The sequence below is a fragment of the Dromaius novaehollandiae genome, chromosome 3, assembly GCF_036370855.1.
Source record: "Dromaius novaehollandiae isolate bDroNov1 chromosome 3, bDroNov1.hap1, whole genome shotgun sequence".
NCBI lineage: Eukaryota > Metazoa > Chordata > Aves > Casuariiformes > Dromaiidae > Dromaius > Dromaius novaehollandiae.
The window spans coordinates 89733414-89757025 of record NC_088100.1 but is presented as its reverse complement, the minus strand read 5'-3'; the positions used below and the strand labels follow the sequence as shown (position 1 = coordinate 89757025).

Sequence of the window (23612 nt, the reverse complement as noted above, 5' to 3'; positions counted from 1 at the left end):
TAGAGCCGTGCAACCTTGGGGGGGGGGGGGGAGACGGAGGGGAAGGAGGGTGATGCGCATGCGCGTGCCGCCTGCGCGGAAGAGGTGCGCGCGCAGGGGCGGCCGTTAGCGCCGGTAACGGCCGAGCTGAGGCCCTGCGCGGTGGGGCTGCCCGCGGGAGGCCATGGCGCGGCGCGCCGTGGCGGGGTTGCTGCTGCTGGAGGCCGCGGGGCTGGTGGGCGCCATGCTGCTCTACCGGCGCATGGAGCACAGCCAAGGTGCGGCGGGGTGAGGCGCGCGCTTGTTGCCGTGGTGGGGTGAGAGCTGGCCCGCGCCGGGGCTGCACGGGCGCTTCCGAGCGCACCGGACCTGCAGAAACGGGTCCGGGGCGTGCTTGCTTCTTTAAGAAAACCCGAGCGGTTTCCCTGCCGGCTTGGGGTCAGCTCTCTGGCTTATGAGAGTAGTTGCTTGTTACATGGAAACTCAAGGGAAGCTGTTGAAGAAGGGTCTGCTATTTCAGTTTTACAAAGACAAAACTGGGGGGGAAATTTTTGGAAGGTGGCATATGGCCACAAGGAACAAAGTTGAATCTCGTGCATTTTAATAATAACCGCATTGGCTAAAGTACAGGCTTAGAGAGGAGAGGCAGTCATCAGTTTGGGCATGAACTGATCAGTCCTGTTTCAGACTTGTAGTATTCAGCCTTGAAGGGATCCCCTGTCTCAGTTCTAGGTTTTGCAGGCTTTATGATTTGACATTTTCCAAAAGAAGAGTAGACTCAGCTGGCAGGTGCACATGGCAGTCAGGGTCTCATCTTTCAGATGACTTAGCTTCAGTCCCTTAAGGATCTCAGACTTCTGACTCAGCACTTAGGTAACACACAAATAAGCTAGGCACTAAGTTAGTTTTATAGGTAGGTTTGATCTGTACAGCAATGGCCTTGTTTTGCATTCAGGGCTCTACAGGTGCAGCAGGAGAGTCTGGCAGCCCTACCACCCCCAGGGTCTGCACTAGTCAGGAGGCAGCTACTGCTATGGCCAGGGAAGGGGAGCAGAGCGCTCTTAAACCAAGGGCAACCTGAATAAGAAGTTTCACCGACACTATGTCAGATTGTATGTGTTGCCCCAGATTCAGAGGCAGGTGGACTGCCATATGCTATCTTTCTTTACATTTTTATTTAAAAATACCTAACATTTTGGAGAACAGCTGCACTGTCTCAATAACTTGCTGCTGGGTTTGCATGGTTTCTCATCTTTATTTTCAGCTCTAGTCCATAGTTCTTGCATCCCTTTGCAGGGGCTTTCTTTCTTAAGCTTGTAGTTCTGTGAGGTGTGGTGAGCTCATCTGACAGCTCACTGTGCTCAGAATGAGGCTCCTCCAGTCTTCAATCCCACCATTCACATTGTGCTGGTACCAGCGTTTACCAAATCCTTTTGTAAGCTACTGTAACTTGTTAAAATGGTATAAAGCTATCACTACAAAAAAGCATAATTTTTTTTATCGTGTTGGTGAAACTGTATACAGAAGGATTCAGTGAACACCTAAACCCACATAAGGAAAACAAGTTATTTTCCTTTGGGTTACGGTCTACCATGAGATTTGCTCAGCTTTTCATAAATCTGTTGCTTGTGTTTGGCTGTCACTGTGAGGAAGCTCAGAAAACATTGTGATGATAGTGCTACTAGTTGAATGGGGTTAGTAATACAATACAAAAAAGTCAATTCGGATCACATTATTTAATGGTATCTGTAACTCAAAGCTAAAACAAACTAGTGAAAAAGTCATTTAGTTAGAAAAATAGTGCATTTAATAATTTGTTTTAAAATATGCTGGGTAAAGTAACTGATTCATCTTTCTTATCAGACTTCAGATATACAATGCAGAAGAGGTTTCCATCAATTCTGGAAGGTAGGTTAGTAGCCGTTGACTTCAGAAGGACAGCTAAAGTGTCTGTTGCATCTTATATCCAAAACAGATTTTATTATTGCAATCTCCTGTGGTAAGTTTTAAGCAGAAATAAGTATTGTTATGTATAGGTGTGGCTGGAGTGTCAGACAGTTGGACAGAGTCCTCAGAACTAGAGGACTGTATATCCAACAAAACTAGCCTTGAAGTGGCTCACCTTCAGACATAGGCCCAAGTTACAACTAACACGGATTTTCCTATTTTTCAGTTTATTACAAAAGCAATGAGTGGTCTGGAATTCATGGCATAAGGGAGAATGACCAAATGACGTGGTTAAGCAGCAAGAATTAAAGTAAGAAAGATGGGGCACAATTATTGTAAAAACGTCCACTTTAAAATGTCATTTATCTTTTTGATTTTTTGCCTTTGTACTTCTTTTTCAGCCCTTTGTGCCTGAACTGTTTCTTCTTTTTGATAATACTTCTCACATCCCTATTGTGAAGCCACTTGTCACGCTCTACTTCCCACTTGAGCTGTTTGACACCTGAAAGAGGGAAGATGAGAATTAAGGAGCTGATGGATACCTCAGAGGATAGACACTTCACAATAATTGTCAAACAATTATATTGAACGTGGATAAATCATGTAAAAGTTAATACCTAGCTACTGTATAAATGCCAATAAAGTGCAAACTGATGATTTTTTTTGACACCAGAGGAAGCTTTTTCCATTTCATGAAACATATTCTACCATCACAGAATCTCACGCTTCAAGACTACTCTTCAAATTGTTTGTATTTTCCTAATGATATACATGCTCATATAGAAGTATTCAGTGTTCTCAGTCGTGCTGTTAACATTTTTCAGTTGATATCAGCAAAACTGGTAGGGGGGTCTACAAATTACATGATTAATTAATTAAATGTGAATTTTTTGGACTAGTTTATTTCTGGGAAACTGTTTTGGCTTCACCAGTACTGCAATGAACAATTCCAGTAGCTCGATATAAACAGCCATACCCTATGCCTCACCCCTCACAAGGATCCAGTGCTACTGCACTGTTCATCAAAGCAAAATTCATATGAAGAAGGCTTGAAAAATAGCTTATTACCTTTTTTTAATTTGCAGTGCAAAAGGAACATATTAGTCTCTTCTTCTTGAAGCTTCATTTATTCCAGTAACAGCTAAAACTAGCACTGAGCATCTGTCTTAATTGAAGAAAACTAAGTCATGACTTACTGACATTGAGCTACTACCCCTACTATGTGTTCTTTGACCTTGCGTGTATTTTGGCTAAATAAGATACATGTCTCCAAGTACAATACCTGAAGAGAAAGGAGCTTGTCAGCATTATAAATATATGCTCTTTGCAACATGTACTTACTTGCATTATCTCTGTTAGCCATGGCGTTCATTCCAATATTGTCGAACTTAGACCCTGCATTTTCATCCAGCAGATAGCCAAACTTTAAAGAGAAATTTTAGTATTTTATTACTAATGAACAGGTAAAATGCATACGTATGTATTTTTTTTAACTAGTCAAACTTACCTCTTCTGCAGCTGCCAGCATATTGGCATCTTTAAGCTTTCTTTTTTTTCTTGGGTTGGATCCTTCAATAAAAAAGTATTATTCTTAAAGACAGCATTTCAAGTTCACAATGACACTAAAACAAAAGTCTTAACGTTTTTTGAAAGGTTATTTTTATTTGCTAAGACCATCTAAAATAAAATAGCTGTGTTAAAGTGCTTCTTTACTCCCCTGTTCCCCTAAAAGAGGGGGAAAAAATGTTTTCAACTCAAATCCTAGACAAGATAATCTACTGTATGAAACCCCTCTGATTCCAAAGTTTTCCAGACTTTGTATTTGTATTAAGCCTTCTCAAATGGAAGTCATGGCAGCGTTTTCTTACCTTCAAGTGATCCTACAAAATCAATATTGGTCTTTCTCTTGCCCTTTTTACTGACAGACTTGAATTCATTGTCATTGCTCAGGTCTGTCAAAAAAAAAAAAAAAAAAAAAAAAAAAAAAAAAAAAAGAGTAATTCACACACCAGACATTTGTCATAATAGTTTAAGTTTTTACTTTTTATAAAGTTTAAATCATAGTGGACACACTCTAATTTAGATTTATTAAACCCACACAACTTTGAAGGTGGAGCAGCCAGTTCTTATTAAGGAGTGAATAAAAATTTGAGTTCATAACTTTACTACAAGAGCAAGCTATTATGTATGAGCTACAATTTAAAAAGGTACCTCCTCTAAAAATCAACATTAATTAGGTCTAAAGAAAAAGAAATGACTAAGTTCCAGAAATCGTATCTTATTTTTCTTGTTAAAGTCTTTTAGTGCTTTAACTTTTTAAAAGCTTTTGCCTTGTATAGCCAGCTATTTGTGTATAACTACTGGTGTTTTCAGAATGAAGAAAGCATGTCTTGTTTGCAGATTTTTAAATCAAGATGCCTAATTCCTGCTCTCACCTAGGAGACTGAGTCAAGAACTGTTACTGCTCTTAAGGCTTTGTTGTCCAGAGAAGGACTTCAGTTAAGCCACTTCTTTACTTAAAAGTCAAACCTCCCGCCTAGGTAATTAAATATTAACTTAAATACAAATTTAAATATGTAATTTAGATAACCCATTTTTAAAAGCTGATGTAGCTTTCTTTTCATGTTTTGATAATAAATGTTACTTTACCGAGGCTGTTATCATCATCAGACACATCCATAAATACACCTCCTTCTTCATCAATGTCCTCTCCACAGTCTTCCTCCATACTTCCTAAGGAGACTTCTTCATCATCCAGCTCACTGAACCCATCTTCATCATCAGAATCCTCCCACTCAGCACTGGATTCCTCGTTTCTTTGACTTTTCTTACTGCCTATGGTTTTCTTTTTTATGTTACTAAAAATACATAACAAGCTTAGCACTTCATCTGGCAAAATACTGTTTCCAGACAACATTTTTGTATCTGCAAACACTCTGTTAGAAGAGTTATATGTCATTTCAAAATACTGTAAATGCAGGCTGACACCTAATCATGTATTTGTGGAAAATGCATTTAGGTATGTTTTCAACTTGAACATACAGATTGTGTTAAAAATCCAACCATTTGAAGTTGTGGAGAGAACTGTATTCTGAAATTAATTAATTTCTATTAAGAAATGTCAGCTTCTGTGTTTTATCTCCTAAGTGCCTTTGTTCCTTTTCAGAAAAGGCACACACAAACTGCTGGTATATCCCTAGCAACTCTACTAAATGAGGAAATGAGACCTTTTTTTCTTTTTTTAATTAAAGAAGGGAAACATGGTTCTTGATTTGTCTCCTCTTTGCTACTTTTTACTCACTCCAGTCTGGCTCACAAGAATGTTCAGGTTTCGCTGAAAATCTAATTCTCCCTTCCCCTCTAAAAAAAGTTTCTGTGTTGATTTTAAAGCTGTACTCCAGATATTTTAAACAAAAAGGAAGTTATTTAATCATTAATGGAACTGCTGACTTCCTGAGAATTGTGCTGTATGACTCGGGATTCCACAAAGTATTCACTGGTCTTAGGTCCAGAACTGCTTAAAGCAGCAGTGCCATTATGCCTCATCCTGTTTACTTTTGTGCTTGGTAACTCCCAGACAGAAACCTGACACAGTGAAAAACAGGTAAGATAGGGACTTTGTTTACTGGGTCACTGCATTGTATAAATAAAATACTAGAGGTCTCACACTTCAAGCCAGCAGACTGTAAACACCATGGGATCAGAATGCTCCATTATGGGGGAGGTAGAAAAGGAGGACTACCCAGCATTTAACTGCTATTGCCCTTTTTGCAAAGTGGCACTCTGGGTGTATTTGAAAAAGGTCTATCCAGTTTGGAGAGTAAAATTCTATAGAGGTATCAAAACAAGAGAGTGAAAGAACAGGTTCAAAGTCTTACCTGGCGAAATCAAGATCATCCTGGCCAACATCAATGGCACTATCAGCAGCTTCAAATGTATCTGAGGGGAAAGAAAAAAAAGATTTTGTTTTTCAATTACTACAAGACAAAGTCAAACACAAAAACGTTTAAGTCATTGCAAATTTTATTATTTTTAGGTGTTGATTTCGTGAACAGTTTATGTGACCTGCCTGAGTAACAAAGGACCCTGGTAAATACCTATGAATAATAAGCTGTTTTTCATACCTATGAACCCTGGTACAAAGGCTCATACCTGGCCAGAACCAAATGATGTGGGAAGCAGCTGGGGAAACACACACACGCCCAGTGATGCCAACCTGCCTGGGATGTGTGATATCAAAAGTCTCAAGCCCTTGCTCCAAATTGGATACAAAGGCTCAATTAGGATACCCCAAGCAAGAGCTACATCAGCTAATCTGTGTGTTAATTCTTCACTATAATCCCTGACGGAAAAGCAGGCAGATGTGAGGGTGAAAGCTCCTATCTTCCCTGATTCATTCAGCAATAAATTTTATACAAAAAGAGCAGACAAAACAAAAATTGAAAAACTACAACTGTTCTGTTTCAAGGAGTTAAAGCTAATATTAAAGGGTCATTAATTTAGGCTTCTAAATTTACAGAGCGAATTCTCAGACACTGTAAATTTATTAGAAACACTAACAACAGAAAGACAAACATGATTAGTAAAAGCAGTTGCAGATTCTTGTCATAACTAAGACTATATTAATTGTGTCATTAATGAACAACCCTCCTACAGGAGTTAAAACTTAGCTAAAAACATTCTACGAAACAGTATTGAGATCTAACTGGATTTTTTTTGACAAATATTGCATAAGTAAAATATGAAATCATAAAATAATGCAAGTTTTAGAGTACAAAAATTCAGATTCTGGAACAAATCATACACTAATTCAAAAGCAAATAAAGTACATGCCATAGGAAGAGCTAAGACTACTGCAGAAGTTTGCCAAGGATGTAACTGAATAAATAACATATTTCTTGAGATAAGGAATGATGACAGAAACTATAAGGAAGATTTAAAAAGACCAAGTAGTAAAGAAAGAATAAAAGTGTTACATACTGCTGGAAGAAGTTATTTAACTCACAAATTACATTAGGGAAAAAACAACAAGGCATGAAATGCCACTCATGAATTTATGTTCAAAATTCTACAGCTTCCATCCGTTAGAAAAGCTCTCAACTAAAGTAGCAAGAGGGAAGTCTGGTTTCAAGGTGGCCTTACAGCTAGGCTATGTAAGGGAAGAATATGTTGGGTACAGTAACATAGGATGGGAACTGAAGAGCCAATTCCCTTCATTTCCATGTTTCTGTATTTGGTTCTTTTACATTATTCAGTTTATTAAAAAAAGCTGTATTAATGTATTTGTAAAAGCAGGAAATATTGAGATTGTTATTGCAAGGAAAAACATCGCCTTACCCAGCGCTCTTTCAAATTCATCATCATCTACATCTTCCACACTTTCTTCATCTTCCTGACGCTTTTGTTTCTCTCTCCCTTTATCAAACTTTGTATAAAATCTGAAATAAGTAACATATTGCTCTCACGCACAAGATTACATCTGATGTTTCTTATGGCAAATTAAAAAAAGGCAGATTATGTGTTTCACATGTAATTTTGCCAGTTGAAAAGTGTAAGTTAATGGTTTCAGACATATCCCAAATTAGAGATTATTTTCTTCATTTTACAAAGAAGTGTAAGCCACCAATGTAATTTAAACCAAAGAAATTTCACAAAGGTGTTAGATATAATTTTCAACATAGTGAATTCATAAAAGGACACCAGAGACGTGAAAATCCACTTTATACCAATAAAGAAAAAAAGGTCAAGTCCAACCTGAATCTAATTAAAAAGAAGAAAAAAAAAAAAAAGGTTTACCATTAAACTCTCCCCCACAACTCCTCTCCGCTCCTATGTTTGTTTAGTTTAATCTATTGAGCCATTGTAAACCATTTTTCTCTCCTTTATTTCATGTTAATCACAAAGCACAGAAGGCAAATTTCAACACATACTGAGGCACAAGTGTACTGTACTTTTTAAAGCAAGTCTTTAAAAGTGTAATCTCAGTTACAATCATTGCCAATGTAACATACTGCTAACTTTTCAGACAGACGCATGTCTTTAAACTATTTTTTCTTTATTTTCAGAGTTCTGTCCACAGATCATTTAAAATGTTAGTGGAAACTGCACACCTTTGCTGCAACATAGTTTGGAAAACCTATTTAATCAACAAGAAAGAGGGTATACTTCACAGTTTGGTTAATACAAATGTCATTCTCCCGTTAAGATGTTACTTCTGATTTTTTAAAAAGCCCCAACATCAATTAGTATCTTAAAAAAGCTAAGTGAATTTCAACACTGGTGTCTGTAAGAGACACTCACAAACAAAAACTTTTTAATTTAGTAAGAGGAAACTTTTGCAAAATGTGCCGATTCAAGTATAGCAACTGCATTTTTATACCATAATCCAAAAAAGAAAATAACTAAATGGAAAGAACCATGAAAAATAATAAAAAAGATTTTTAAAATGTTGTTCCATTTAATAAACTTTGATACTAATAGCATAAGCAAGGTATATGCCAGTTGACTGAAATCCACTTCTGACACATACCTGTAGAAAAACACTTCATCCACTGGGATCGTGCTTTCATCTCTGGCACGGAATTCCTTACTGTTGACTGCAAAAAAAAAAGCAGAACTGATTTTACCTCAAGCTGAACATGTTATTCTTTCAAACTGTGCTACACGGACAGAAGTACACTGATATACAGTGTCACAATTTAAGTGAGCTCATCACTCAGTGTATATACTGATATTAAGGTGTGACGATAGCTCAAGAGACTTAGCCCTACTCAGGTTCTAATATACACCAGCAAGAGAAGTTTTGCAACCACCTCCACTAGGGATGCATGTTTTAAGAAAAAAAAGTTAGGAAATAAGGTAAGCGAGCTCTCATTCACTGAGATCCTGGAACCTCTTCTGCATGGCACTCCTGGCAATAGGACAGTTCCTAGGACAAATGCTCTTCAGCAGCTGCAAGGCAGGGCTGTAGCACCAGAGGCCAGTTAAGCATGCTGGAAAAGGAAATCAAGCCTCACAGTGCCCGCATTTCCAGGGAATAGAGGCAAACTGACACTCTGCAGCAGCTGGTTGACCAGGTTACTGATAAAGTTCCCGGAGGAGAAGCTTTTCACTCTGACACCTTCCCCTTCCTTCACCCGCCTCAAAAGTAAATCAAAGGAGAAGGAGCTATTTCTGATCTCGGGGGCAGAAATTACAGTATTTTGTAACTGATAAGCATCCAAGTTTCTCAAAACAGAGCAAAACACAGTCACAGAAGAGGGCTGTTCAAATGAATAGTAGAAGGTACCATAGGATTTGTAATCTCAGTTCTCTAAACCTCAGCAGAGTCCAGCTATACACAAGTACAGATTTTCATATCCATATTAATAGATTCAGTTCTTTTGGATGTTTTACTTGTAAAACACTTAACTTCCTTAATTCTAGCTTTAAATGATCAGTCTGTTCCTTCAACTTAGAATAACCTATAGAATTCAATAAACAAACAGTTCCTTCAAATGTGTCCCAGGTAAAAATTCCTACTTTAAGCTCTGATAGCCATAAAACCATGTATCATTAAAAGTACATCAGTTATTCTGAAATTACTATCACCTCAGTGTAACGGATCAGACCTAAAGTTATAGGATGCACATCCCTGGGAACATTACAGAGATTCCACCAAGGAAGATGGAAACTCTCCTTTCCTCACACAGCACAAATATAATAGATTTATTCTGAATGGAGAAGAGGATTTGAACTATAATTGCTAGGTATCAATTTTCATTAGCACGTATTAATTTAAGCTAGAAAGATAAAGATTATTAGGTCTGATCTTTTACCCTGATTTTTTAACCATGGGTTTTTACCACGAAATCCTGCCATTAATCACTGGAAGGAGTTAGACTAGACAAAAGCCAGCCTATTTCTGGAAGCAGTAAGATACTCACCAAAATAATAGTACCAAAGATACCTTATACTAATCCTAACAATAGCTGCAGATGTGGCACTGCATGAAGTAATCCATATCATTTAATGAAAGAGCTTAATGTGGTTTAAACCATTATATAAATCTATTACCTGAGATTTTAAGTCATTTTTCAGTCATGTTAAGAACAAATGTGGTTATATGATAGCTTGGGAACAGAAATAAGAACATTAAGTAGAGATCAGCATACATGTTAAAGATTTTCACATAATTTTAGATAATAAGAACTTTAAAAAACAGCATTTGTAGTATTAGGATGCTAAACATAAGAACGACATGTTTGTGAGCAAAAAATTTAGCTAGTATTTTGTAAATAAGCCTCTCTCTGATGCTAATACCCTACAAATTATTCTTCTACATAGAAATAACACTCGCTGGAAGAAATTCACAGGCTTTTTGTGCTTTTTTTAAGTCGTGTTACATTGTCAGCTACAAACAAATTTGCAACAAGATTCTAAACCTTTTATGTAAGACTGCAAATATGTTCTGACCAGGGAGTGTATTTCACTTTAGGGGGGATGTACAGAAGGATAACTGAACTTGAGAGAAGGTGTAGGAAGCATATGCAGTTAGGAGCAACAAAAGCATTACAAACAAGGCATGCTATTTTCAATATCTCTGTCCTTTGCTGCTATACATTTCCCAATGGGATGGCTAAACAGAAGGTATGACCTTGATGACGCACTGCCTAAGAAAAAGGAATTACTATGGTAGAAAGAAACTGACAATTAGTGAAAAAAAGGGGGGAGGGAAAGGTGTTAAAAGGATTTGATGTAGAAAGCCAAGTGCAACAGTAGACACTGAAGTGCTTTCCTACTCAAGAATGCAGAAAATAATGATTGAGGTAACTTTCTCTCTATATATCCCTTGTTCTTATGGTGGTTTAATGGATCCAAAGTTTCAGCTGTGGCGATTCCATGCACCTAACATACAAGAAGCTTAGACCTGATCCTGAATGCAAGACAAAACCAGTGCACTCGTGACGAACAGGACTTTCTATTTGTTCTTTTTCTATTGTTAACAGAAATAACATACACAGTGTAGAGGACAGACAACCACAACAAACAGCTACTATTCCTTAGCCATCATAATTATAACTGAAAAGACCCTGGCTTACCTGCAAGATTCTGCACATTTTTCATGAACTGTTTCTTCTTCGGCTGCATTACCACACTGCTGGTGTTCTCTGCAGCAAAACATAAATTAGAAATAAACTGTATTATTAGCCTTTACAGTAAATTCTCCTATCACTTTGCTTATTCCTGATAAGTAGCAGTTTCTGTACTGTGAGTGTGAGAGGCCCAGTGGATCAGCAGGTCGTCCTAAGTGGCAGACATCTCTTCTGCAGCCCTCCAAACAGATTCCTCTCCTCCCCTGTTACACCATGTCCATCCCCCAATACATGACAGGCACAAAAAGTTACTTGGCAGCCTGAGAGGGGTCTGGTCACCACAGTATATCAATAATCAAGACTGAATGCTTATAAGCACAAAGAAGTTCACACCTTTGCCTTTGTGGAGTTTAGGATTTCTGTACACAAAGCGATCCAAGAATCTCATTAATGTGAAATCTTGTAAAGGGTCACCGGAGTACTGAATATGATTTCCCTGAAAGAATAAAAAAGCAAAAAATTTAAGATCTTAATTTTAAACTAGACACCAACTAAACACAGAATTAGGAGCTCAAACTTACACAGTACCAGAATGATATTAAACCATGCTTTAGAAGAGAGAGAGTTGAGATATTTCATCATATAAGCCTTACAGGTTAATACACTCTTGCACAGGTTTTTATAGTTGGAATTTCAGTATTTTCCTAGCTCAAAAGCACCTCTCTCACTTTGATTCAAATGTGACAAACTGCCTTGTAATGTACTGAGCTAGCAGACGATAAAAATTTTAATTGACAAAGAGATTCATCGTTTGCAGTCAGGCAGTCTATACGCACCACTACTTGGATAATATATAGTCAAGTGAAAACAAAATTCTTTTAAGTGCATAATTGTATATGTTTGAGTAGTTTTATGGCAGAATACCAAATCACTACTAAAAAAGCATTTGTTCCAACAGCATAGTTCCCTACATAAAAAAACACTTTAAATAAAAAGATATGCCAAAACTCTAAAAGAGTTTTAAGAAACATGAAATAACCACGTTTCTAAGAAGTTAGTTATTTCTGTAAGCAGTCCAATTTAGATAAAACATTTTAATTCCATGAAAAACCTGGCATTTCAGTGTACATCACTCACCATGTTGCAGAGTTTCTAGTTATCTGCAGAGTACAAGGAGGCTTTATAACATTTAAAAATAATGGCAAAATACAACTAACAAAAATCAAAGTTCCAAATTACAGATTGGTAAAAGCACTTACTTCTAGAATTGTTTTTGCAAAGAGGGCCACGGATGGATGAAAATGTTCAGAAAGCTGAAAAACACACATCACTTTTTTATTCCTACTTTGAAAATACAAGCAATCGTGATTCATGTCGTCTTATCTGACCCGTGGCAACAACACTATGCTTTCGGACCACTATGCGACTCACCAGACAAAATGCAGACACATGAAGTAATGCAAAGCTGATCTGCTCTTCCCTCAAACAACTGAAGAGCTTCAACAGTTCTAGTCTTTTGTTTGCATTAACTAAATACATCCTCACTTACAATTTTAACACTAAAAAGCCTTCTTGATACAAAGCTAAGATCTAAAAGCCAAAAAAGATCATTGTTCAAATCTCCACTAAAAAATTCCTATTCCCTACCCCTGAATATCACTGTTACATAAATTCTTCATGAGCTGAACAATGTGTTCTCTAACCTTTCTGTTATTTCACCCACGTACCTACCTCAAGCTTGTTTTGTTCTTTCAATACAAGGAGCATACTAAGAAATATAGGAAGCAGCAATATAAGAATACTTCACCTTCTTCAGCTCCCAAAGGCTTGTACTTTCAGCACCACAATACAAAGGACTTCGGTGCAAAGGATCATATGAAACTCCACTCTTTCTGCCTGCGTTGGGAAGAAGATGAAAAAAATCTTTTAAATTTCCCCAAGCTACTCTATGGGAGTATTATTTTCATTTCAGCATGACAGTAACACTGCCCACCACTTTCAGATGGGCAGGCCAGAGATCCATATAGTAGCAAGTAAGCGTTATATTCAATAGCCCTCCCCCAGTGTATGATCGGGCACACAGGCGAGTTCCTACATGCTTCGAAAGAAGCCCTTAAAAAGACCTGCTCTCTTCTAAATGGTCCTCACGAGAGAGCAAATCTAGAAACAGGCTCAAAGCTGGATGAGTTGTTCTAGCAAGCTTCACAACCAAATGAGTAGTTAGACATCCTAACCCTGGCTACATCACTCTGAAGATGTCTGAATCTGGAAGCAGAAATTTCTAAGCCAGCTTATGTAGCTTAATGGGTTTGTAAATACACAGTGAACTGAATTAACTAGAAGATTAATACAGCCTCCTTCTCACTGCTGAGCTAACAGATAGAGGAAGAAAAACAATTTGAAATTTGATTCAAATGAATCAAATTTCAATTTGGAAAACTTTAAAATAATGTTTTAATCCCTTAATTTTTCAGCAAGTCTTGATCAACACATTATTGTTACTGTATGTTGGCACTTGAATGCACTAGATTTTCTTGCTAATTTACCTCCCATATTCAGATGATGCACCCATGAGGATGCTGAATTTGGATCATTTGTTTTGGCAGAATTTTCTGGTGTGCTGCTTCCTTCCCCTTCTTCTTTATCTGCATCCACAAACTTTTCCTCATTTTCTTCAGCTTCTTCTTGATCATTAAAGCACTCTTCTTCATCGGACTCCTAAGTAACAAAATGTTAGTGAACAGCTTTTCTAGTTTTAATAATTTGTTAGAAGAACGTACGTATTTCTGAAGAGGCAGTATACAAGAATATAAATAAACAATGGCTAGTGTTTAAACCATACAGGTTTTTAGCCTTGATACAGGACTTAAAATTGAACTTCACGACTTATATCACACAAGAGTAATGGTCCCTCCGCACTTGAAAAAAGAGAAAACAATCCAATACTCCTTAATTATACTTCAAATTGCAGACAGAAGAAACAAGCATGTTTTGATAAAGCTTCTGGGACAATAAGACTGTTTAGCTGCTTATTTAAACAACATTTTGCAAAATAATCCCCTCTCCGTGAATATTGTCCACAGGACCTGCTAAGAATGCTTACCACAACCTCTTCTACACAGATTTTTAGTATAGTTTAAATCATTCAAGTGCTCTCTCCCATAACATATCCAAATATTTGTAAACCTTCATAAAAATTCACTTTAAAAGCTGCCCTTTCCAGGCATAAGAATTACTTGCAAAAGGAAACAGGTAGGGATAAGTTTTTATGAAATTAGAAGGTGTTAGTGAAAGCTCAGTGAAATAAAGAAATCATGTTGTACCACATGATCCTGTAACTGGACCCTCAACCCTGGTTTTATTTTCAGAAGCTCAGACAGAAGGTACAGGGTTCCACAAATAAAGGGCGGCATTTGTCCACAAGTGACCTGAAGTAACCTCTTCACGAAGGCCTTCACTCGCCGTAACACTACGTCAGCCTTCAGAGACTTATAGACAAGATTAAGAAACATGGATGGCTTTGAGCAAGTTGCTAAACCAGGATCTAGCAGCTTCCTGTAGAAAACACGGGAGAAAATATTTTTATTTTCATAATACACATAGGAGAATAATTGCTATTAGCAGCAGTCACCTAAATTTTTCAGAGTGGTATCTAAAAGACTAGTTATAGCTTGTTCTCCAATAAACCCAAAATGTTATGATCAACCCTGAAGCGTCAACAGCAGCGTAGTATTGATAGAGGTGAGATACAGAAAATGAAAACAAAACAAAACAAAAAACTATACCAGCAGATAGAAAAATTGTAGGAAAATATAAAGAAACCGAGTTCAATTGAAAATAGTTTCAAAACTGAAGAAATTCAAAGTGAGAAACCAATTTTATCTACCACACTTCCTAAATAAATAAATAAATAAATAAGGGTGAGCACTAGAATGTTTCACAGTCAGACTTGACATGTTCGTTGGCCAGCCCAATTTCTACTCCAATTTTTTTTCCAGGCTACTATTCCAGGCATAAAAAGGCTCCTAAATACATTGCGTGTTCTGAGGGGAACAAGAGTTCACTTTTAAAAATATAGGCTTATATTTAGTTGACAAAAGAGAAGTCAATGAAAATCCTATAAAGATTCCCAGCAATCAGCTGGGGCAAAAAGGAGATTCTTTTTGCAACACAAGGCTTTCTGACCCTACAAATTAAATTATTTAAACATTCTGTGGATATAATTTCTTTCCTCTTCATGAAAAAATGTGTACAAGGTCTTAGGCTATTAAGTGTCTAAATGTAAACTAGCTATAAAAGTGATTTCAGAAGTAGTAGTTATCAATTAGTTTCAAAATACATCTGGAATTAAAATATGCCACCAGAAAACAATGCAAAGAATGAGATCTAATTGTTGTGTTCTCAGGACCTATCACTACCACTTGTTTTAACCCCATGTTAAGTGCAAGAAAACACATTTTCTTCTAAGTCATACAAAACATCAGAAATTCTTATGTAAGGAAGACATGAAACTCCAAGACATTAAAAGCAAAATAAGTGTTTCTACAACATTATTTTAAATTAACAGTGACTACTTCATGAAAAAGTTTATATCACAAGTCCAAACCCGTCACTTACTTGTAGAGTGCTGCGTAATACCTATCTGACACAGTCTGCTGAGAGTCCATTACTTGAAAAAGTAACATCAGGGCCTGAACACTGGTACTGAAGTTCACAAGATGCAGAACTTTAAATAAAGTGTTCATTTGTTCTTTCACTTTCTCATCGCCAGTCTCAGCATACGGGTAAGCTCTGTTTACTCCACTTAGAAGAGCACTGAGCATTTTGGATTCGATATCTTTTTTCTTAATGCAGTTCCGAAAAAAGCAGAAATACAAAGTTATCAGTTTGTTAGCCAATACGCTTTCTTCGTGACTGAGGACTATCTGATTTAAAAAACAAATGGCATAATATTGAGTTTTCACACTAATGTTTGACCGGTACAAAAGCCTCTCCACTTCATTGCACACTACTCCTTTCATGTTTGGATGTTTGTGAAGTAATGTCTCTAGAAGATAAGAGGCTTTGGTGGCTATTTTATTCTGAGGGTCTCCCAGTTTATTTACCAGCTGAACAAGCAGAACTTTCTCCTGCTCAGGCTTGTTACAGAGAAGCTCATGAGCGACAGCCAGTGCTCGGGCTTTGGTTGCTGTCAGAGAATCATGACTCAATGTTTCTAACGCTTGCACAAACTCTGCCACCTGTAGTTTCAGCTGATGCTCAAAGTACCACAGTATCAGACGTCTGTCTCTCGAATCCCTATTACCGCTTGACATCTTTTCTATGTTGTTAAAAGGATGCTGCGAAAAAGACCATAGTTTACGGTTCTCTGGTAACAGATCTGATATGAGAAGCTCCTTGAAAGTATCCAAAGCCATAAGGCTCTGCTGCCTGCTGCCTTTCTTCTTTATGAGGTTTACCAAGTTCTCAACAAACTGAAGACTGTGGACAGCACTGTCCTGAATGAGAAGGGTCATGGCTGCCATCCTGTCAGCTAAGGTACCTGATGACACAACAGTTTTCATCCATGCAGAAGAGGCCCCCTTCTGATAATTTGTCTTATTCTTATACAAGTCTGCCTCATGTTGGTACAGCTTTCGGGCCAAGGCCTTATACTTGCACAGAAGTGCCTGATTTTGTTGTTCAAAAGAGAATTCGCTGGTGTATTCTAGATCATACCATTTGCTCCCTGGTTTGATCAGTAACACTTGCCTAGCATGAAATTCAAAATCTTCTTCCTGCTGCTCTTTCTTTACTGAAAGGTGCTGGTCCTGATCACAAACAGCTTGTTTTTTCTTATTGTCTTTCCCGCTACTTGTTTGTTCTTTCACTTTATTCCCTTTTTTTCCTTCTGATGAAGGAGCGCTAATTTCCTTCTTGCTTTTCTCTTTCTTTGGGGACTTCTTTTTTTTCTCACTGCTGCCGTCGTCGTCGTCGTCCTCCACCACGAGGCAACTTTCCGCGTACTTGCCCAGCCCCAGGGAGCTCACGAACGCCTCCAGTTCGCCGGCCTTCAGGTCGTCGATGGCACCTCTCTTCCCACCGTCCACCATCTCCTCCGCCTCGTCCACGGCGCACAGCATGAGATAATCTTGCTGCGGGAGACAGCGCGCGGCCGTTACGCGCAGGCCCGCCGCCGCCAACGGCCGCCCCCGGGGGTCCCGGGCGCCATGTGCTCCCGCTCCGCCCGCCGCCGCCTCTCCCTTACCTTGGTGCCGCCGAGGCGCAGCACCTCATCCAGCGTGAAGCCGTCGGCGTCGCCATCTTCATCCTCATCTTCCTCCTCCTCCTTGTCGCCGTCATCCTCGCTGTCGACGCCGCCCGCCTCCCGCGGGTCGCTCACGCCGAAGTTCCAGCGCGCCGCCATCGCCGCTCCGCCGGATGCTGCCGCGCGCCTGCACCGCGCGGGCTTCCGGTCCCGCAGGACGGCGAGGGCGCAGGTCCTGCAAGGGACATAGAGAGCGGGCGCGGGCCTCGCTGGAGCGAAGCGGGGAGGGAGGGCGCGGAGCTCCTCGAAGCAAGCGGCGACGGCGCAGAATGTTTCTCCGCTCCTGCGTTCCCGTCGCAGCTTCGCTTCGGCCCGTCCTCAGGCGGGGGCGGGAGGGCAGCGTGGAGCGGCCAGGACCCGCGGCGGAGGCCGAGGCTCCGTGCGGCGCTGCCATGGCGCCGCCGCCTGCGAGTCGCGCGCTCCTGGCCGCGGCCTTGTCTGCCGCGCGCCGCCCGCGGCCCCGCGGTAACGGCAACGGCCGCGCGCCGGGGGTCCCGCCCCTCCCCTTGGCGGCGCGGCGCTGCTCGGACGCGGGGGGCGAGGCGGCGGCGGGGAGCGAGCGGGGCAGCGCCCTGCTGCGGCACCTGCTCTTCAAGCTGCGGGCGACCGGGCCGGTCACGGTGGCCGAGTACATGCGGGAGGCGCTCACCAACCCCGGCCAGGTGCGGCCGGGCCGGCGCCGGGGCCGGCGGGGCAGCCGCGGCGGCTGTCGGCGGGGAGCGGCCGCGGCCTGACCCGCGTCCTTCCCCGCAGGGCTACTACACCCGCCGCGGCGGCGTCGGCGAGAGCGGGGACTTCGTCACCTCGCCCGAGATCAGCCCGGTCTTCGGGGAGGTAACGCGCGGCCGCCGGCGTCTGCCCTCTGCGGGGCCGCGCCGAGCCGCTGCCGGCCTTACCGCGCCGGCCCCCTTCCGTGGCCAGCGGGGCTGCGCGGGGGCGGCTCGCATGCCGGAGAGAAGAGAGGAGAAAAGGGGGGTTTCTTTTTTTTGGAGGGGGGAAGGTTGAAGAGGGTTTTTGTTTGTTTGTTGTACGGTGGGGGACATAGTCTGGGCTGAGCGGTACTCATTCTCGTATAGAACTTGTTTATAAGTAAAAAAAAAAAAATCATTATCCTCCTCTGTTTTTCTATTCAAACTCTGTAATTTTTCTATTCAAAATCTAAAAATCTACGCAGTTCATTCTGGGTTGTGCTTTACTTCCAATAGTGAGGATGGGCTAAGTTCTGTTCTTGGTGACATGTTGGTAAATGCATTGCCATCAAGAGCAGTTGCATATGTAATCGGGCAGTGACCTTCATTTTAGTCTTAGCTAAAGTCCTTCTGAGGCACCAGACAGAAAAAAGTCCAACTCATTTACCAGATGGTGAGCTGCTGCTGCTGGGTTGACAGCAAACCATCACTGATTTACATACTTAAAGAGAATAGGTGCGCAGTGTTATCTATTGTAATAATTTTTCATCGCAGAATTTTACACTGAAATTTTGAGAGAGGCCATTGCATAATATCTTAGTTGTTATCAGGCAAAAGGCAGGTGTCACTTCCTGCGGATTGTAAGGTTTTATTTCTTACTTGCATTATTTCTCTTTGTCAGTTAATAGGAATATGGTACGTTAGCGAATGGATAGCGACTGGCAAACCTAAGGCATTCCAGCTGGTGGAACTGGGCCCAGGGAGGGGCACCCTTACTCATGATATATTACGGGTAGGTAAAACAAAAAATTAATATTCTTTCTATTTCTGGCCTTATTCCCCAGAGACACTGAAACCTGAAATAAAGAATGAGATTGTGCTATAGAGTTTAAATCTTCCCTAGTAACCAAATCATTTCACTTACTAGACATGAAGCCTAGATTCTAATTAAAATATGTTTGCTTCTTCTAATTCAATGAAGAGACTGGGTCTCTGAGAGTAGAACATGGGCCAGTATTTGCATGCTTTGCACACACAAGCATATAAAGCTCTATATAAAGCTTAATAGAAAGGGAGGGCAGGAATATCCCATTACAAGTTATTTATAGGAAAACATTATTCAAACTGGAAAACCATTTAACAGGGTACTGCTATATGTAACTGGGAGGCCTTAGTGAGAGGAGCAGCAGCAGGAGAACAGTACAGAAGTGAACTTGTATAGTTTCCTTTGGGGATTTCACAGGCTGATTGCTTCTGAATGAACCTTTTCTGCTCTATTGCTCTCAGATAGTTCTCTCTCTCATACATATTAATTAAAATATTACCATTTCAAAAGCAGATTCCTAATGGGATTCAGCACCTCAGAAGAAGCTTTATTGTATTTACATATGTTAATGAAAAAGAATTGTACTAAGCACAGTGAAATATATATGGGAAAATTGAACCGCTGATCTCCTAATGCCTGCAGAAGGCTTAGCCTTAGAGGAGCTGCTTTCTTTAAGCCTATTACCATTCTAAATGAGCATGTGGTGTTGCTGTCCTTACTAGTACATAATGCATCGTCCAGTTTGCCTATTTGTCTAGAAGAAGCTTTGCAGCTGTTATTAAAATTGAGTTAGAAATTCCTGCTTCCTTCTGGAGGAGCATTGAGAGGATTTTGCTAAGTGAAAGCCAACTAAATCTCTGATCTTGCATAGAAATAAGGGAGACAACTTCCCTATTTTTCATTCTTAACCCTTTAATGTATACAACATGACTGTGCCTAATGGAATTCATCTGTTTATAGGTCTTCAACCAGCTTGCCTCTTTACTTAGTAAATGTGATGTTTCTATTCATCTGGTAGAAGTGAGTCCCAAACTCAGTGAGATCCAAGCGCTGATGCTGACAGGAGAGAAGCTGCAGTCAAACCCTGAGGACAAATCTGCTTACATGAAAGGCATTACTAAGACTGGAATTCCAATTTTCTGGTACAGGGACATTCAAGATGTACCACAAGGTAAGAAAGTTGAAGTTATTACAGTGATGGCTTCTCTCTTCTGTTTGCAGTTTTTAACAACTGAGGACATCTTTGCTAACCCTCATAATAACTAGAAAAGTAATTAGCATACATATTAGCTCCCACTTCTTGTGTGAGTCTGAGACAGAATCTTGACTCAGATTCTTATAATGGCTACCGGTTCTGACTGTCTTCATTTTGGAATAGTAACCCAATTTCATATACTTAACTGTTCTTTGCATGGGTAGCTATTTACTGGCTTTGTTGCCTTAACATTAGTACAGGAATTCAAAAATCCTAAAAACCATGCATTAGCAGCTAACTGTGGAAATGTTGTCTTTGTTTTTGAGTGGGAAATAATTATTTCATAGTGACATTAACTAGCTTAATTAATTAAAATTCATTTAAAAACACTTTTTTCTTTCAACTAGAAGCTGCTATGAAAGCACTATGTTGAAACATTTAACTTTTTTTTCCCCCCTTTCCACAGGTTATAGCTTTTATTTAGCGCATGAGTTTTTTGATGCCCTGCCCATACATAAGTTTCAGGTATAGTAAGAAGATAATTGTGAATGTGATCATCTAGTTAAAGGCCTTGCCTCTTTAAGGAAGAGAATTATGCTGCCAAATCAGACATGTCCATTGACTATGGTGGTAGAATGTTTCTAACCAAATCTGGACAAAATCAGGCTTAATTCTGTTGATAACTGTAAAATTAGTAAGTGTTCATGAATGGAAAAACTTGTAGTAAAAGATTTTATTTTGCTTAAATAGGTTTCCTAAGTTGTTTTTTTGTTATTAAATTCTTATTAATGTAGCATAAATAATTTCAGTGTTATTTTATGTATCACTAGTAACAAGGAATCTGAGCTCTGAAGGTCTTTCATTTAAATTCTTAAAATTTCTGTGGAAAACGTGCTAGTCTGTCTGACACATTAGTTGAATCGAATAAACACGATACTGTGTCCTCATTAGAGGAGAAAATCAGTACTGTGGGTTCATTAAACAGAGAACAGAAAAAGGCTGGCGTGAAGTGTTGGTTGATATAGATCCGGAAGTTCCTAACCGACTGCGGTTTGTCCTGGCACCATCCAGCACCCCTGCGACAGAAAATTTTATTCAGGTAAGGTCATAACTACCAAAGTTAATACTTAGATCATTACTGACTCTTTCAGGTACATTTATTGTCTCTCAGTTACTTCAGCAGGAAGGGGAGCGCTTTCAAAAGTCATTAGTGAGCAAATACAGCGTATGGTTTCTGTTGTGCAGCAACTTCCATTTAATCTTGTGAACATAGCACAAAAGTAAGAGGGTACATTAAAATTTGCAAAAAGCAGGGCTTAAACAGACAAAACACTTTAGACAGTAAACTGAGGCAGCAAGTGACAATGACTTATAGAAAGTGACAGGGACAGTTCTGCATCTCATCGTCATGCGATCACCATCTCGACAGTGAATGTATTCTGCTAAGTTAGGCTAGGTATGCTATATTGATCTTTAATGGCAAGTGTCTAATGGATTTTTTTTCCGGAGTTCACTGGATTTTTAAAGTTACAAAATGAAACAGTTGGGATTAAAACCAGCTTTAAAAAGTTTCACACAGAGAGGCCTTTTGGGCAGGGGGAAGGGGAATTTTTGAAGCATTTCTGAAGCACTATTTTCATTCTTGGTTTTAGTATTGTAGTAAGGCAGTTCCTGACTGAGGCAAGTATTCTCACTCCTTTAAAAAAAAAAAAAAAAGTTTCTTCATTTCAGTCAATTCTAGGCTGTACAAGAGATGAAGGGGGAATCCGGACTCCCTTAGTTTCTGCTAATGGTAATTTTCAGCTAATGTTTTCTATCTCCATGTGTAGGTAGCCTAGAACATACTTGGTGGGCCTCTGTACCCAAATAAGGTGGCAGTATGCCTAAGAAATAAAATAAGTATAGAGAACTCATGTGCCAAACTTTTTTGCTCATACTGGTATTTCAATTTTTGAATTCTGCACTAGCCTGAAGAAACAAGAGATCATGTGGAAGTATGTCCTGAGGCTGGTGTCCTCATTCAGAGACTTGCCACTCGTCTAGAAAAAGATGGTGGGGCTGCTCTGATTGCTGATTACGGTCATGATGGAACGAAAACTGATACTTTCAGGGTAAAGTGTACGCCTAAAGCACTCTTATCTTCTAATTCTTACTTTCATCATTAATATAATAATAAAAAAAGTTCCTGCAAGAGAAAGACAGACATAGGCAGATACAAGGTAACAGCGGATGTAATAGTAAAAAGTATATTATGCTGCAACCATAAGACTGAATAATTGGGTTCTCATTTAATCTTCCTGTCTGACAGAAAACCGTATGGTACTGCTTAATCTGAGCCCTTTCTACATTTATCTCAAACTTTCAAAGTGTAATTTGCTGTTATGCCTGACTTTATCCCTCCCTGCCAATTTAGTCTTTGCTAGACCCAGCTATGGTAGCCAGTACATCAGAGTGCCATCTTCCAATTTAATTTTTCAGGGTTTCCGAAATCACAAACTTCATGATGTGCTGAAAGCTCCAGGTACAGCAGACCTGACAGCAGATGTTGATTTCAGCTATCTTCGAAAGATGACGCAGGGAAGAACAGCCACATTAGGCCCCATAAAACAACGGGAATTTTTAAAAAACATGGGCATTGACCTCCGGCTGCAGGTAATGATAGTGTTTACAGGTACAAAAACACTTCTAATCCACAAGTGATACTAGGAAGCAGCAAGAGATCTTCATTTAAAAATCTGACTTTTACACAAACTTGTTCAAAACACCACATCCATCTGAGATGGCAAAACATTTGCTTCTCCTAGACGTTAGTTACTCTGGATCTCTCAAAGTAAACTGATTGTATTATATTCAGGAGTATTCCATGAAAAGTTTGCAACATGCATTGATGTGTGAGGTCCAGCAGGGACCTCCCCAGTTCTACTGGACACCATTCTCCTGTTAACCTGGTGTAAATAAAAAGATGCAATAAGAGATTGCAGGTGTGAGGGAATTTGTAAAAGCAGGGAATGCTGCAACATGCATTCTCTTTTCTTTTTAGGTGCTCCTGCAGAATTCACAGGACACAACAACACAGGAGCAGTTACTTCACAGCTATGATATGCTGATGAATCCCAAGAAAATGGGAGATTGTTTTAATTTTTTTGCCCTGCTGCCTCATCACAGACTTACACATCCTGACAAGAAACATAATCCCCAGTCAAGAGCTCCCCTAGTCCCTGTTGCTGGATTTGGTGAACTTTTACTGAAGTAACTTCAAATACTATACCAAAATGCCTAGTGGTGGAAGCTTTCAGTAGCAACTTATTAAAATAATCAAAGGAAACTGAATGGAATCCTGTGCATTTCATGGTTTCACATACCACATGTTTTGAAA

At 39.7% G+C, this 23612-nt stretch overlaps 2 protein-coding genes and 1 long non-coding RNA gene across 4 annotated transcripts; 2 read left to right on the top strand and 1 right to left on the bottom strand.

Moving 5' to 3' along the window:
* Positions 1–48: 48 nt before the first annotated feature.
* Positions 49–2593, top strand: LOC112984621 (uncharacterized). Its single transcript, XR_003259542.2, has 4 exons — positions 49–257; positions 1843–1887; positions 2153–2236; positions 2328–2593. It is a non-coding gene; the product is annotated as an uncharacterized LOC112984621 (long non-coding RNA).
* Positions 1697–17464, bottom strand: CEBPZ (CCAAT enhancer binding protein zeta). The gene is made up of 16 exons (XM_026102613.2): positions 17248–17464; positions 15618–17134; positions 14324–14555; positions 13547–13718; positions 12808–12896; positions 12260–12313; positions 11394–11496; positions 11007–11075; positions 8456–8522; positions 7264–7364; positions 5805–5865; positions 4576–4784; positions 3795–3878; positions 3434–3495; positions 3268–3349; positions 1697–2428 (listed from the first exon to the last, which is right to left on the bottom strand). Exons 1-16 carry the CDS (start codon positions 17404–17406, stop codon positions 2289–2291), a joined length of 3201 nt encoding a protein of 1066 aa, XP_025958398.1. The 5' UTR covers positions 17407–17464; the 3' UTR covers positions 1697–2288.
* Positions 17465–17795: 331 nt separating this feature from the next.
* Positions 17796–23566, top strand: NDUFAF7 (NADH:ubiquinone oxidoreductase complex assembly factor 7). 2 transcript variants are annotated; one of them, XM_064509433.1, is made up of 9 exons: positions 17796–17969; positions 18061–18141; positions 18898–19008; positions 20002–20212; positions 20703–20761; positions 21222–21335; positions 22204–22347; positions 22715–22888; positions 23277–23566. In XM_064509433.1, the coding sequence occupies exons 1-9, from the start codon at positions 17940–17942 to the stop codon at positions 23487–23489; spliced, it is 1137 nt and encodes a 378-aa protein (XP_064365503.1). In that variant the 5' UTR covers positions 17796–17939; the 3' UTR covers positions 23490–23566. The 2 variants fall into 2 exon arrangements, with proteins under 2 accessions (XP_064365503.1, XP_064365504.1); XM_064509434.1 differs by lacking the exon at positions 18061–18141.
* The last annotated feature ends 46 nt before the right edge of the window (positions 23567–23612 follow it).

Coding starts and splice junctions, on each gene's coding strand:
- CEBPZ (XM_026102613.2), bottom strand. CDS start 17,406: ATGGCGGCGCGCTGGAACTTCGGCGTGAGCGACCCGCGGGAGGCGGGC. Junction 7,365..8,455: donor GATGAAGTGTTTTTCTACAG/GTATGTGTCAGA, acceptor TACTTATTTCAG/ATTTTATACAAAGTTTGATA. Junction 4,785..5,804: donor GATGATCTTGATTTCGCCAG/GTAAGACTTTGA, acceptor ATGTATTTTTAG/TAACATAAAAAAGAAAACCA.
- NDUFAF7 (XM_064509433.1), top strand. CDS start 17,940: ATGCGGGAGGCGCTCACCAACCCCGGCCAG. Junction 17,970..18,060: donor CGCTCACCAACCCCGGCCAG/GTGCGGCCGGGC, acceptor CCTTCCCCGCAG/GGCTACTACACCCGCCGCGG. Junction 18,142..18,897: donor TCAGCCCGGTCTTCGGGGAG/GTAACGCGCGGC, acceptor TCTCTTTGTCAG/TTAATAGGAATATGGTACGT.